This window comes from Catharus ustulatus, chromosome 27 (assembly GCF_009819885.2).
Source record: "Catharus ustulatus isolate bCatUst1 chromosome 27, bCatUst1.pri.v2, whole genome shotgun sequence".
NCBI classification, from domain to species: Eukaryota; Metazoa; Chordata; class Aves; order Passeriformes; family Turdidae; genus Catharus; species Catharus ustulatus.
Genome location: NC_046247.1, coordinates 3,326,251 through 3,339,787, shown reverse-complemented (window position 1 = coordinate 3,339,787; position 13,537 = coordinate 3,326,251). Strand labels below are relative to the sequence as shown.

Sequence of the window (13,537 nt, the reverse complement as noted above, 5' to 3'; positions counted from 1 at the left end):
CATTATCCCAGACAATCCACATCCGAGGTCTCAGCAGCACCTGTATCCCAACCCCAAATCCCTGACGAGCTCCTCTCTCAGCCAGGCACCAGAGGAAGCTCCGAGTAAGAGTTTCAGAAGTGTTCCACATCCTCCTGCGTTTCCTCTCCAAATCTGCAGCCCTCAATTGCTGCAGGAGGCACAGCTGGCTCAGCTCCGCCGGAAACACGGCCAGTCCATTTTGGGAACATCTTTGGGAGCTCTCACACTGCACAAGTGCTGAGCCCAGGGAAATTTTGCCCCCTGTGCATTTCTTGCTACGTGGCTGGTGCCTCTCCAGCACAGTTTCCCTTAGACTGGGGTTTGTTTGCAATGCCAAGGGCAAATAAAGGCTCAGAGTGGTTAAAACTGCTCGTCCCTGGAATGTCCAGGTTGGGTCTTGGAGCACAGGGTGGCACAGGGTGAACTGAAAGGTTCCTTCCATCCAAACCATTTTATGATTGAATGATTTCTAAAATGCACCTTCTGTGAGCTGCTCCTCTGCAGGCAGAGCTCTGAGGAGCAGCACTGTCACCTTGTCCTGTCCTGACCCTCCCCACACCAACCCAGGGCTTGGGGCTTGCCTTGGGCTGATTCACCCTCAGCTCACAGCCCAACACAAATTTGGGATCCACAATCACAGAGGGAGAGGAGAGGAGAGGAGAGGAGAGAGAGGAGAGGAGAGGAGAGGAAGGAGAGGAGAGGAGAGGAGAGGAGAGGAGAGGAGAGGAGAGGAGAGGAGAGGAGAGGAGAGGAGAGGAGAGGAGAGGAGGAGAGGAGAGGGAGAGGAGAGGAGAGGAGAGGAGAGGAGAGGAGGGAGGAGGAGGGAGAGGAGAGGAGAGGAGAGGAGAGAGAGGAGAGGAGCCCCAGCACAGAAGGAGCAGAAAAGTTCATTTTGCAGTGCCCATCCTGCTGTGTCCTGGACAGGAGCTCCCAGTGCTGCAGTGAGCACAAAGGGTTAATGAGGAGCTTCTGCTCCCATTCTCCTCCCTCCTCACCTCCAGGTCCTGCTCTTTGCAGTGTCCCACCTGTGGATCTCCCTTCCCATTCCCCCAAGCTCTGATGGACTCACAGCTCAACCATGAACACATCCCTGCTCAGCATTTCTCACAAACCCCTCACAAACAAAATGACCAAAGCAAATGCAACCACTGCTCTTAAAGGAATTTTTAAAATGTAAAATTCAGGCAGTCCTTGAGTGATTTCTCCTGTGAGGTCACAACACCCCCTGAGCTCAGAGTGAGCCCCCAGGCACCCCTTTTAATGCTGAGTTACAGAACTGGAACCCACCTGAACCAGATGGAAACTATTCTGGTTTATCCTCTTTGTTTTCTTGTTCCAAGCAGCACCACGATGTTTAATAAGTAAATAATAAAACCAGCATGCCAACATTTCCCTTTAAGCTAGGCCCAGAAGAAGGTGTGCAGCAGCCCACCAAGCCTGCATATGTTTAATTCCTTTTTCCATGTCCTTCTGCCCAATGGAAAGAGGGGAAGAAGCAGAATTCCAGCTGAAGGTGTTGTGTGTGTGTGATTTAAAAGGTGTGAACACAAGTGACAACCAGCCCTGTTCTCACTCCTGTGTCCCTGTGTGAACAGGTGGCTGTTTATCCACGGGGTGCGCCAGACATGGAGAAGGAGAGGTGTAAAAAGCGACCTCACAGCGCTCAGTGTCACACAAAAAGCTGTTCACCACTGTCTGCCTGGTGTTTGTTTTGTCCCTGCCAGCCTGGAAAGGGGACAGCATGACCTTCCAGGAGACAGAAACATTTTCCTTCTCCCCACACCACCTTCCCAGCCAGCCATTCCCAGATATCCTGTGAGTGTGATATGCATGAAATGCAGAATACCAGAGCTGGCTTCACAAAATCTCTTTTTACAGCTTCCAGATCTCCAGCAAACGTACAAATAAATGGGAAAATGAGAGGGAGGGAGATGCACAAAGCAAATCCCAGGCTGAGGGAGCAGCACTCTGCTAACTGGATGGCCAGAGCCAAAATCAGGAGCATCCAGTTATTTTAGCAAGCCTTGCCAAGAGACTAAAGAGAGGAGCACAGGCCAGGTGTCAGTGATTATAATCCCACTGCTGCCAAAGTCGCTCCTGTTTGCAGCCAGCCTGCCTTTGGCTGCCTGTCCCCAGCACAAGGAATAATTCCTGACACAGGGACAGGGAAAAGCAGCCCCACAAAGCACAGCTGCACTGCCCTGCTCCAGGCAGCTCTCACCTCTGGGCCTCTGCTGGATGCTCATGGAATTTTAAAAAACACCATCCCTGGAGCTGCTGTGGAGGAATAAAACCCATGGAAATACCTCAGCACGTTATTCCTCTGCCATGGTTTGTGGGTGAGATGAGCTGGAGGCTTCCACACACCCAGAATGAGCCCTGGGAAGGTCCCAGCTCTGCTCACCTGAGCTCAAAAACCACCCCACCACCCCAGCACATCAGCATCTCCTTCCTTGCCCAGTTCAAGTGGAACCGACCCATCACCCTTCCCCAAACCATTGGTGGACCCTCAGCTGCCCCCAGCACGGGGGGTGAACCCGAGAGCAGACAAAATATTGCTGAAAGAATTAAAATCCATCAGCTGCTGAGCCATGAGTCCTGGAGCCTGCCTGCCCTCACAAGGTATCCAGGCACTCCTCTCCCCTCCAAGGGCTTCTTTTTTTGGGAGAAACCTCAGGCTGAGCACAGGGAATGAGCCAGGCAGCCCCAGTGGAGGATGGGCCTGAGCTGCATCACACCTACATAAATAATAGTTTTCCACAAGTATAGGTAAATTGGGAAACAAAGAGAGGCTCCATTTCCTATTTTTTTTCACCAAACACAAACCCTTTCTGCTGAAGACTCTACAAGGGGATTTTTTACCATTTTTAAGTGCTGTACAGTGAATATCTCTCCTTTTACAAGTGGAACCTTGTAGCTATGGAGACGCAGAATGTCAAATCCAAGCTGAAGACAGGATTTCAGTGGGGGCTTTGGGTTGCTACATGTGCCTTCAATGATCTGCTTTCCATCTCCTGAAGTCTTCATTATTCTCTGTTATTTATTAGTCTCAGAGCATGCAAAGAGCCCCTGGATGTTCAATAAGGACACGAGCACAGAGTGACCTGTCAGACACAGCTCTGGGGCATCCTGCACAGGCTGATTTACACCGGGGGTCACAACCCCCCCCCTCGGTCCTGCAGAGTTGTCCTCAGTTTAATTTAGCCCAAATGAAAGTGTTGTGGTGCTGCCACAGCACCTGGAGCCCAGGTGAGCTGCTGGTGTTCAGTGCTGTGTGTAACAACCACAGCCACCTGGGGGAATTACACCACACTGCACCTCTTGGACCTCGAAATCACCTGCTGTAATCCAAATTATCCAAATTCCAGTCTCCCAGACATCCTCCCTATCTTCTCTGATCCAAAGTGCATCGGGGATGATGGTGTCATTACCTGGATGCTCGGTTATGATGAGCACATTCATCTGTTTACCACCATGGAGTAAATTAAACGACATTTTAATGAAATGTTCGCTTAAGTAAATGAAACCTCAGTGGTGTTAAACCTGAGTGTGAACAGACAGAGCCTTCCAACGCTCTTTGTGACAGCCAGGGGAAATTCAAAAGAGCTGGAACATCACTCATTTTCTACTTGTGCTGGTACAGTGAATAAAGCAAACCACACACCTTCATCCTGCGTTTTCCTGGAGCGATGACGGGAACAGGGCAGGTGGTTTTCTGTTCTGAACACAACACTGCTCCAAAAAAGCAACCCCAAACCACTGCATCTTTCCTCCTTGCCCTTAACTGCACAGTCCAAACCATCTGGGATTTCAGGTGCCAAATATGAAACCTCTCAAAGGTTCCCATTGTCAGAGAATGCAAACACTGGTTTGGAACAATCCAGATCCCAGAAACTGCAGATCCCACTCTGCTCATCTTCACCACACCTCCCACAGCACCTGGGTGCCAAAGCCAGGGCTCAGAATTCCCACAGCCAATCCCAGCCTGCACAAAGGGCTGGGAATAAGCTCCAGCAGGCACAGGAAACACTCTCAGACAGAACATCCACAACCAAGGAAGCAAAGTCCACCTGGTGCCACATCACAGCAGGGTTAAGTGACCAGGACTGTAGTGGAATTGTGCAAATCCTCCTTTGCCAGCCCTGAACAAGCAGCAGCATTCCAAGCAAACCCATCCCCTGCACCCACAGCCGTGGAGTCATGGGCAGGAGAGCAACAGAACAATTTGGAATTTCCTTGCAAAGCTGGACAGCAGAAGAGAAGAGCTGAGAGCTTTTCCTGGCTATGCTGCTGGGTCAAATCCTGCCATGGCCTGAAGGTTGTGGAAATCAACTCCAGCAAGGCTGTCTAAGCCTCCACTGACCACTGAAATGGAATTAAACCCTCCAAGAATCCCCTTCTCCCAACCCAGACATTTGCAAATGTGCTGTTTGACAAAGGCTCACGTCCAGAGGAGCCTCTGTGCTCCTGCTCCAGGAAAACAACTCCAAGATCCTGCTGCAGTCCTGTTGTCCCCTGGTTTGCTCCTGAACCAGATCAGAAATGCAGGAAATCTTTGGCATTATCATTAAATGGGCCATAAACCCCTCAAGATTTTGATGTGGGGACTGGAGGAAAAGAGGTTTCCATATTTAGTTATAAACCAGAAAAGGCTCTTAAGCTCCTCTGTATCTACCAATCCATTAAAAATGGGATTCTCCTGTAGCCAGAGCTCATCAAATGGGTGCAAACAGGAGGAGAACAACACTCCAGATGCCTTATCACAGTTGTTGACTCCAACTTAATCGCTTTTTTAATAAGTCTTAATTATTCAAAATAATCACCATCCCTTCCCTGCCTGTTGTCATTTAACACGAGAGAACCTTCCACAGAGCAAACCCCAAAGCAGGGAACGAAAAAAAAAAGAACAAAATCTCATTAATCTTTCTAATATTTAGAGATAACCTCAAGAGCTTCGAACATTTACCTCTCCTTCCCAGCAGCTGAAATGGTTTTAGGAGGATCATGGTTCATACCTCGCATTCCCTGGAGCCAGAGATGGTGTAGGTGCAGGGCCCAGATCCATTAACGGATACATCCATGGTCTCAGAGTTTGTTGGCTTGTAGTCCACGTAATATTCCTGCAAAGGGGAGTTCATTTGCCTCTCCGACTCCCGCGCCTTTTTCCTGCGCCTCTTCATGAGCGTGTGCTGCTGGAGCTGCTTCATGCTGGCGGGATAACGCTTCCAGGACACGTAGATGACCAGCAGGATCATGGCCACGGAGAGGAAGAGGGCCACGCTGCCCGCGATGATCTTGTGGAAGGACACGTGCTCGTATTCCGGCTCCACCGCGGGCGTCGGGATGTCTGCCGAAGGGCTGGGCACGGCGGAGGTGGGCTGGTGGCTTTCCAGTTTGGAAACGGTGGGTTTGGGGATGACCACGGGTCTCTGGGGGGTTTTGGGAGCCTGGTAGGGCCTTTCTGTAGCCACCACCTGGATTTCGGCGCAGATGTTGTAGGTTTCCACGGCGTCGCTCACCTTCTCGCCCTGGATGTGTTTGGGGCCTGCACAGATCATGGTGCTCTCCTTATTTCCCTTGAAATTCTTAAGCCAATTAAACAGGGGGCAAATGCTTCGAGTACATTCCCACATATTCCCGGACAGAGTGATGGAGATGAGCGAGATCCACGTGTTGATGGTTTCCTGGGAGATGTTGGTGAGTTTGTTGGAATCCAGGTTGAGCTTTTGCAGGTTGGGCAGGCACTGGAAGGTGCCGGGCTCTACCCCTGCGATGTCGTTGCCCGATAAATCCAAGTTGTGCAAGGAGCTCCAGGTCCACGTCAAGCCCTGGCTGATGGAGCGGATCCTATTCCACTGCAAGTAAATGGAGCGGAGGTTGAAGAGCCGCGGGAAGTGGGCAAAATTGATCTTAGAAAACTGGTTGTGCTCCAAGTGGAGCTCTGTCAACTTCAAAAGGCCGGCAAAGGCGTTGCGGGACAAGCTCCGCAGGCGGTTGTAGCCCAGATCCAGGAAGTCGAGGTTGCGGCAGTCCTGGAACACGCGGATGGGGACGGTTTTCAGCGAGTTGGACCTCAGGTGCAGGATCAGGAGCTTGCGCAGGCCCTTGAACTGCTCCACCTGCAGCACCTGCAGCTTGTTGTAGGACAGGTCCAGATTGCGGAGGTTGGGCACGGGGTGGAAGGTCTTGTTGTGCAGGTGGGTGATTTTGTTGGAGCTCAGGATCAGCTCCTTGAGCCGGCGGATGCCCTGGAAGGCGTCCTCATCCACGGAGCTGATGTAGTTGTGGTCCAGGTAGAGCCATATGAGCTGATTGAGGCCGGCGAACTGGTGGGATTTGAGCTTCTGGATGCTGTTGTAGCGCAGGGACAAGCCCTGGGAGCCGCCGGAGATGTTGTGGGGGATGTCCCGGAAGGCGTGCGACTCGCAGTACACGATCTTGCCATCGCAGCGGCAGCTCTTGGGGCAGGCACGCTGGGCGCCCGCCAGCCCCAGCAGCAGCGCCAGGGCGAGCAGCCCCAGCAGCGCCCTGGAGCCTCCCCGCTGCTTGATCACCTGGACACCTGCAACATCCGAAAGGGAGAAGGGCCGTTGGAAAGGCTTGCGGATAAATCGGCAGATCCCGCGTCACTGGGGGCTCCGGGGGGGATTTGGGAGACAACCTGTTCTGCTCCTGCCTCGACCCTTTGTGGTGCAAATCCTCGGAGTGCCTGCCTGGCCATCTCTGCTGCCCCCACCAGCAGCAGCCTCCCCCAGGAGCACCGGGAGCCCGGCTGGGCTCCTGTCCCCCGGCTCTGCCAGGAGCTGGGGTGTCCTCAGCGCTCCGTGCCGAGGTTTCAACAATAAACATATTTGTCAAGTCACTGTGCTGGATGCTCCATAGTGCTGGAGAGGAAATGAGCCAGAGCTCTGCTCCTACGTGCTGCTCAACGTGTTCCTCAAGGAGAGCAACTGCAAGTGCAGCCCCTCCAGATTACCCCAGGAAGAGTGAGATCTACTTCTCCTGAAGTTTGATATCCATCTTTATAATGTGCATTTATTGTCAAATGAAGCACTAAGTAAAGGTTTTGCTTTTTGGACTGAGTGATTCGGATTTAAGAGTAAGTTTAAGTAAAACTCATGGGTTTTATGTACCTAAAATACAGAAATAGATGCAGAGAAACAAAGTTCATCCTTACAGGAATGCTGGCATGGGACCCCAATGCCAGGTAAAAATAGGAGATGGATTCCTTTCAAATGAACCACTGCTCATTTAAAATTATGCACATATGGTTGTGAATACCTAAACCATTATTAATTTCAATTAATCCAGCAGATGACGAAAATACCCACCCCAACACTTCCAGATAGCAGAAAACCCAGAAAGTTTAAAGGGGGATAGTTCTCCTTCAATTCCTCTCTCCTGATTGATTTTAAGGGTTTGCCTTTAAGATGTCCTGTTTGTCATGCAGCAGCAGTGCTGGATGTGAGGACATATGTAATAATTGAATATATAGAATCCTGAATAATGATGAGAGGGCGTGGAGGGGGTGTCAGAACCCCCAACACCCATCTGCACGCCTGGAATAATTTTAGGGCTGCTGTCTCTGTCCAGAGTTGCAGCCTTGCTGAGAATGAAAATGCATTCTTCCAACAGGAAATATTTCAAGGGCTCATATCTCCTTGATAAATAATCACCTTATTATTTGCCACGCACACACAAAACCAACCCAGCGCTGCAGGTCTTTAATCCAATTTTAAACCAAGGGGCAATCTGCAAAAAATAATTCCTGATTTAGAATGCCCCTGCCTTCCACTTTTCATGGGTAGATTTTGCAATTTAAATCCTCATTTTTTTGCTCCGTTCTCTTCGCCAGCAGCAGCCAGCTCTAGATAAATGTTCTGGCTGTTACAGACTCGGGGGCTGGGGAAGGAAGGAGTGGAATAAACCTGTCACACTCGGAAAAAAACCCCGACTGGCAAATGACTGCTGGAAATGTAGCAGAGGTACCAGGGGCATCTTTTCAGCCTCTTCAAAACCACCTAAGCACGAAACAACTCCCCCCTCCCTCCCTTTAGCTTCCCACATCCTGCAAAGTGGCACCGGCAGCCCGGATGGTGCCGGGGGTCGGGGGTTTGGGGGATTTGAGGAATTTGGGGGATTTGGGGAATTTGGGGGATTTGGGGAGCCGGGCACCGCCGCAGCTCCCGGAGCCGGGTGCGGGGACACGGGTTTGGCTGCGGGGGTTTTGCCTGGCTCGGGGCAGGAATTCAGCCAGGTGTGTGTGTGTGTGTGTGTGCCTGGAGAGGGGGACAAGGCTGAAAACACAAAGGCAAGAGCAGCGAGCCTGAGTCACCTGGCAGCGCTGCTGCCGCTGCCTCCCGCTGCCCCCCCGCCGCCGCCGAATAATCCAGCTGCAAAATCCACCCCACAGCTGCAGCTGTGCCAGCAAACAAACCACAAAAGTTCACTCACCCATCCTTTTGTCATCAATAACCTCCTCCTTCGCCTTCCTCCAGCTGTTTTCTCCTCTCTCTTCCCCCCACTTTTTTTTTTTTTTTTTTTTTTTTTCCCTTCGCCTCTCTCTCTCTCTCTCTTTTTCCAAACCGGTTCCTTCGCTTTAAACCAGCAGCATCTTCATGTCACAGCCCGGCTGGCACTCGCCCCGCCGCCATCCAGCGTGCCTGCCAGGAACCCCACAAAGTTCCCCGGAGAGGACCGGCGAGAATTTTGGGGATGAGGAAGGGAAAGGGTAGGGAAGGGGTTGGGGGTGGGGAAGGCAGGACGAAGGATGGGGGGAGTGTGGGGGGGTAGGGAGGGACTCTAAGCTCTGAGAGCCATTGTGGAAGTCATCGGAGAGCCGGCGGCGTGAAGTGGCAATCGGCGAGAAAAGCCGGAGCGGGTGATGGAGACGAACCAACTTCTCTGTGAGGAAGGACCAAAGCTGTGCCGCCGCCTGGCATCCCTCATTCTGCCGCTTTTTGCCATCGCCGGGCACAGCGATCCATCCTCCTCCGGCTGGGCCTCCCGTGCTGTGCCAGACCCGGCTCAGCAGCCCCGCAGGCTCGGCTTATCCATCTAGCTGGTCGGGTTTAAAGTGTTTTGTAGCTGTGCTGAGAGGCAGCTCTCGTCTAATTCCGAGGCTTTCCAGAGAGCGATGATGCTCCGGAGCTGGTGGGTGCCGAGGCTGGAGTTTGTGCAACACCGAGTGCCCTCCACTGGAGAAAACCCAACGCGCATTGAGGGCTGAACAAGCGAGGCTGTCATGGCTCTGCAGACTTCGCTTCCCTCGCGAAAGAAAATTAAAGACACAGCATTGCCTTGCCCGCCGTGCTCCCCCGGCAGACCCCTGCGGGTTGTGCAATGTTTGTGGTGCGGGATTTTCGGGCAGAGACGCCAAACAAAACACCTGCTGCCCTTGGGATTTGCCAGCCTGAGCTCGCTCTAATCCACCTGACCTGTGTATTTGGCTTGGGCAAATTCTAAACTGTTCTTTTTTTTTTTTTTTTTTTTTTTTTCCTTTCTGTATTCCCGGGGGAGGAGAGGGCTGGAAAAGGAATGTTTGCAGGTTAAAAGTGAGAGTCTCGGTACAGGGTCGAGGGGCAGGGGCTGTGATCACTCCGATCATCCCCACAAAAGGCATTTGTTTTGACTGCAGGCAGCAACTCCAAATGTAAACACTTCGTGTCCTGCTATGGCTGGGACAGGGTTAATTCCCGTGCCTCGTAGCCAGTAATTTTTTTCTTTTTAAATCTAAGTGCCTTTTAGTCAGGAAAACACTGACTTTGATAAACAAGGCAGAACTGAAGCTGCAGATCAGTGACACCTTTTTTCCGGAGCTCCTCTCCGGTGCTGGAGCCGGGATCCTGCAGGGACCAGCCCTGGACTCGGGCTGTGACCCGGGCTGTGACACCTCGGCAGGGATGGGTTAATGCCCAGATCACCAGGGATGGGTAAATTCCCAGTTAACCAGGGATGGGTTAATGCCCAGATCACCAGGGATGGGTAAATTACCAGCTCACCAGGGTTTGGTTATTCCCAGTTCACCAGGGTTAGGTTAACTCCCAGTTCACCAGGGTTAGGTTAATTCCCACTGCACCAGGGCTGGGTTAATTCCCAGCTCACCAGGACTGGGTTAATTCCCAGTTCACCAGGGCTGAGTTATTCCCAGCTCACCAGGACTGGGTTATTCCCAGTTCACCAGGATTGGGTTAATTCCCAGTTCACCAGGGATGGGTTATTCCCAGCTCACCAGGACTGGGTTAATTCCCAGTTCACCAGGGTTAGGTTAATTCCCAGTTCACCAGGAATGGGTAAATTCCCAGCTCACCAGGGATGGGTTATTCCCAGTTCACCAGGACTGGGTTAATTCCCAGTTCACCAGGGTTAGGTTAATTCCCAGTTCACCAGGAATGGGTAAATTCCCAGCTCACCAGGGATGGGTTATTCCCAGTTCACCAGGGATGGGTTATTCCCAGTTCACCAGGGATGGGTTATTCCCAGCTCACCAGGACTGAATTAATTCCCAGCTCACCAGGACTGGGTTAATTCCCAGCTCACCAGGAAGGTGTCAGAGGGATGTGGAACAGGGCAGGGGCAGCAGGAGCTCCCTGAGCTGGTTCTGGGAGCCTCTTTACCCAGGAGCTGCAAGGAATTGAATGCTCAGGGCAGGTCCAGGATCCCTCAGGGATCATTTCTGGCTCAGGCACTCGGGTTGTTCAGAGGGCAGAACTGGACTGTTATGAACAGCTTTAGCAGTTCCTAAAATTCGGATATTTGTGATATTTCTGCCATTTCCATCCCTCCCTGTGCTAAACACCCCCATTAGTTATTTGAGGAATAATTCCCTGCCCAAATCCCACTTCAGCTGCCAAAATGGTGGCAGTGCTTTATAAAGTCAGTCATGAGCCAACCATCGTGCGTTATTTAATTTTAAAATATTTATAACATTTCCTACTGTGGCCCAGGAACTCCCTGCTCAGCATTTCACAGCCTGGATCTCTGGGGGTGCCTGTGTGCCATTGATGACCCCACTCTGTACCAAAAATGCAAAGTGCACAAATCTCAAGGTCAGATCCCAGCCCTTCCATTGTAATTCCTCATTCCTGGCTCACTGCTTGCCCCTGCAATCCATCCCAGATGGAGTTACCCCAGGATCCAGCCCTCTGAAGGAGCAGGAAAAAGATTGGGACACAGGATGGGTCAAGAGTTCAACTCCATTCCAACAAAACAAATAATAATCCACAAAACAATCCACAGAAACCAACCTGTCCTCCCCTATATCTGCATCCAGACTGCGTCTGCACCCACACTGCATAAATATTCACTCCTGAATAAAAACCCTTGCTTGGTTTGTTCTGTTATGACAATTTGTCGCTACCTATAGATCAGATATTCATTTGCATATGAAAAATATCATCATTAATCACTATTTTTATTCTGGATTGGACAGCAGCACACACAACTCCCTCAAACAAGATTCAGAACTTAATTATCATAAGGGATGTTGAAAATACCTTTCCCATATCTCAGTTAACCCCATCTGCATCACAGCCAGGAGCACTGGAGCAGGAATTCATATTTATTATTCCCAATGAATGTAAAAGCTGAAGCGTGCAGTTATTTATTCCATCTTGGATTGATAATTCTCCAGGATGGGTCCATTTGAAACTCTGCCAGATCTGGGAGTGAGCAGAGCGATGTCCACAGGAACTGCACCCAATTCCAGGGATGTCTTTTCCCACATCCTCGGATCCTACAGGAGCTGAAGCAGCCCAGCCATGAGCTCTCCTTCTGCCACGGACTGAGCCTCAAAATCCCCACATTCCCACCAAAACATGGACATGGTATTGCTGCCTTAAAAATCCTGCGATGCTCTAATGGAAAATTTCATCAATTCCAAGGCAGAAAACTTGAGGAGCTGAGCTGAACCAAGGGAGCTTTCACTCTGCAGAACAAATGCCACCCCCTCCTTTTTTTTTTTTTTTTTTTTAACATTTTACATTTTCTGATGAAACAGAAAACAAACCCACTTGAACATTTGCCAAAGGAGAAGAAATGGGGAAGTTTTAATCAGCCTAAAGAAGGGACTCTGAGCTAAAAAATACAGAGAAAGGAGGAGGTTGCAAAGGCTTTTTGTGGTTTGGTTCCATTTCCTTGGAGCAGGGTTCTCTTCCAGGAAAACGGGTCTGGGCACGGCCAAGTGTTTGACTTTGAGTTGTGATTATTTTATACAAATAATACAAATACGTGTAAACGTATTTATTTATTTATTTATTTATTTTGCAAATTATTTATTAATTTAATTATATCTGTATTTCCACAAATAGTATTTATGTGCACAAATATAATATGTATTTTTTATATTTGCATTTTATATATTATGTTCTATATATTCTATTCTATTCTATTCTATTCTATTCTATTCTAGTCTAGTCTAGTCTAGTCTAGTCTATTCTTATCTGTCATATATTTATAAATTTACCTAGTTATGTATTTCTTAGATCTAGCTATATATTTCTTAGGTCTAGATTTGCATATTTATATATTTTTAAAAGCATATATTTCCTCTTTATAACATTTTATGTATGCATGGATATATATAAATATATATATATACACAGATTCACACACAGTATAAATTATGCTTGGAATTTTCATCCTACCCATTTTTTCCCCATGCAAAAATACTTTAAAATTAACAATAACTGATATTTCCCTGCTCCACCAGCTTTGCCACAGGTACCAGCACCAAGCAAGGGAGAGAAGAGCACGTTTGTGTTTGCTGTGTGGGGAACAGGATTTACTGGGGATTTACAACCCTGAGTAACTTCTCCTCACAGGATCAGTGCTGGAGCAGCTGCTGGAAGCTCCTGAGCTGCTGCTCTTTGGCCAAGTTCCCCTTCCTGCCCCCTCTCAGGTCATCCAACTCTTTATTCTCCCTAAATGAGAATATTTTTCAATGATCCAGCAGAACCTGCCTTGAAAATCAGTTTTTGACTCTGCCTACCAGGGACAAAAAGCAGGGAGGGTTGGGAAGGGCTGATTTGGGCAGGGAAGAAATGTTTTGGGATCCTCTCAGGTCACTCCTGTCCTGCCCAGGCTGTTCCAAACACTCCTTGGGGAGAAGGACAGCACAGGATGGGGCTTGGAGCACCCAGGGACAGTGGGAGGTGGCACTGGATGGGACTCAAGGTCCTTCCAACCCAAACCACTCTGGAATTCTGTGGTGCCAGGCTGGGAGGTGAGCGCACACACATTGAATTTCTCCAAAGTGGCCAGCTCTTTCATCCTCAAGTTGACAGCATGAGCCAAATCCATCCAGAATCCCACTGGACAGTCACTGACCCCCAAAATGCCCCAAGTTCTGGGGCTCTCTGCTCTGAGGGGCTGTCACAGCCCTGTGAGGGTGACACTGGCCTCTGTGGTGACAGAACACTCTGATGAGAGCTGAACTGATGGAAACCATCGAGGTTTTCACCCACATTTCCTCACTAGTGGGACAGGAACGCACTGAAAGTCCCCAGGAAATGTCACT

The 13,537-nt window shown here is 50.0% G+C and overlaps 1 protein-coding gene across 2 annotated transcripts in view; it reads right to left on the bottom strand.

Annotated features, from left to right (window-relative positions):
* The window catches only part of LRRTM4 (leucine rich repeat transmembrane neuronal 4), a 201,139-nt gene extending 191,708 nt beyond the window's left edge, over window positions 1–9,431 (bottom strand). Inside the window, exons 1-2 of one of the 2 annotated variants that reach the window (XM_033081269.1) lie at window positions 8,476–9,431; window positions 5,037–6,583 (exon numbers count right to left, since the gene is read on the bottom strand). In XM_033081269.1, coding sequence (XP_032937160.1) covers window positions 5,037–6,583; window positions 8,476–8,479 — 1,551 coding nt within the window. In that variant the 5' untranslated portion in view covers window positions 8,480–9,431. Of the gene's footprint in view, window positions 1–4,987; window positions 6,584–8,475 lie in introns of both variants that reach the window. The other variant, XM_033081270.2, reaches the window with a different exon arrangement.
* Between the last annotated feature and the right edge of the window lie 4,106 nt (window positions 9,432–13,537).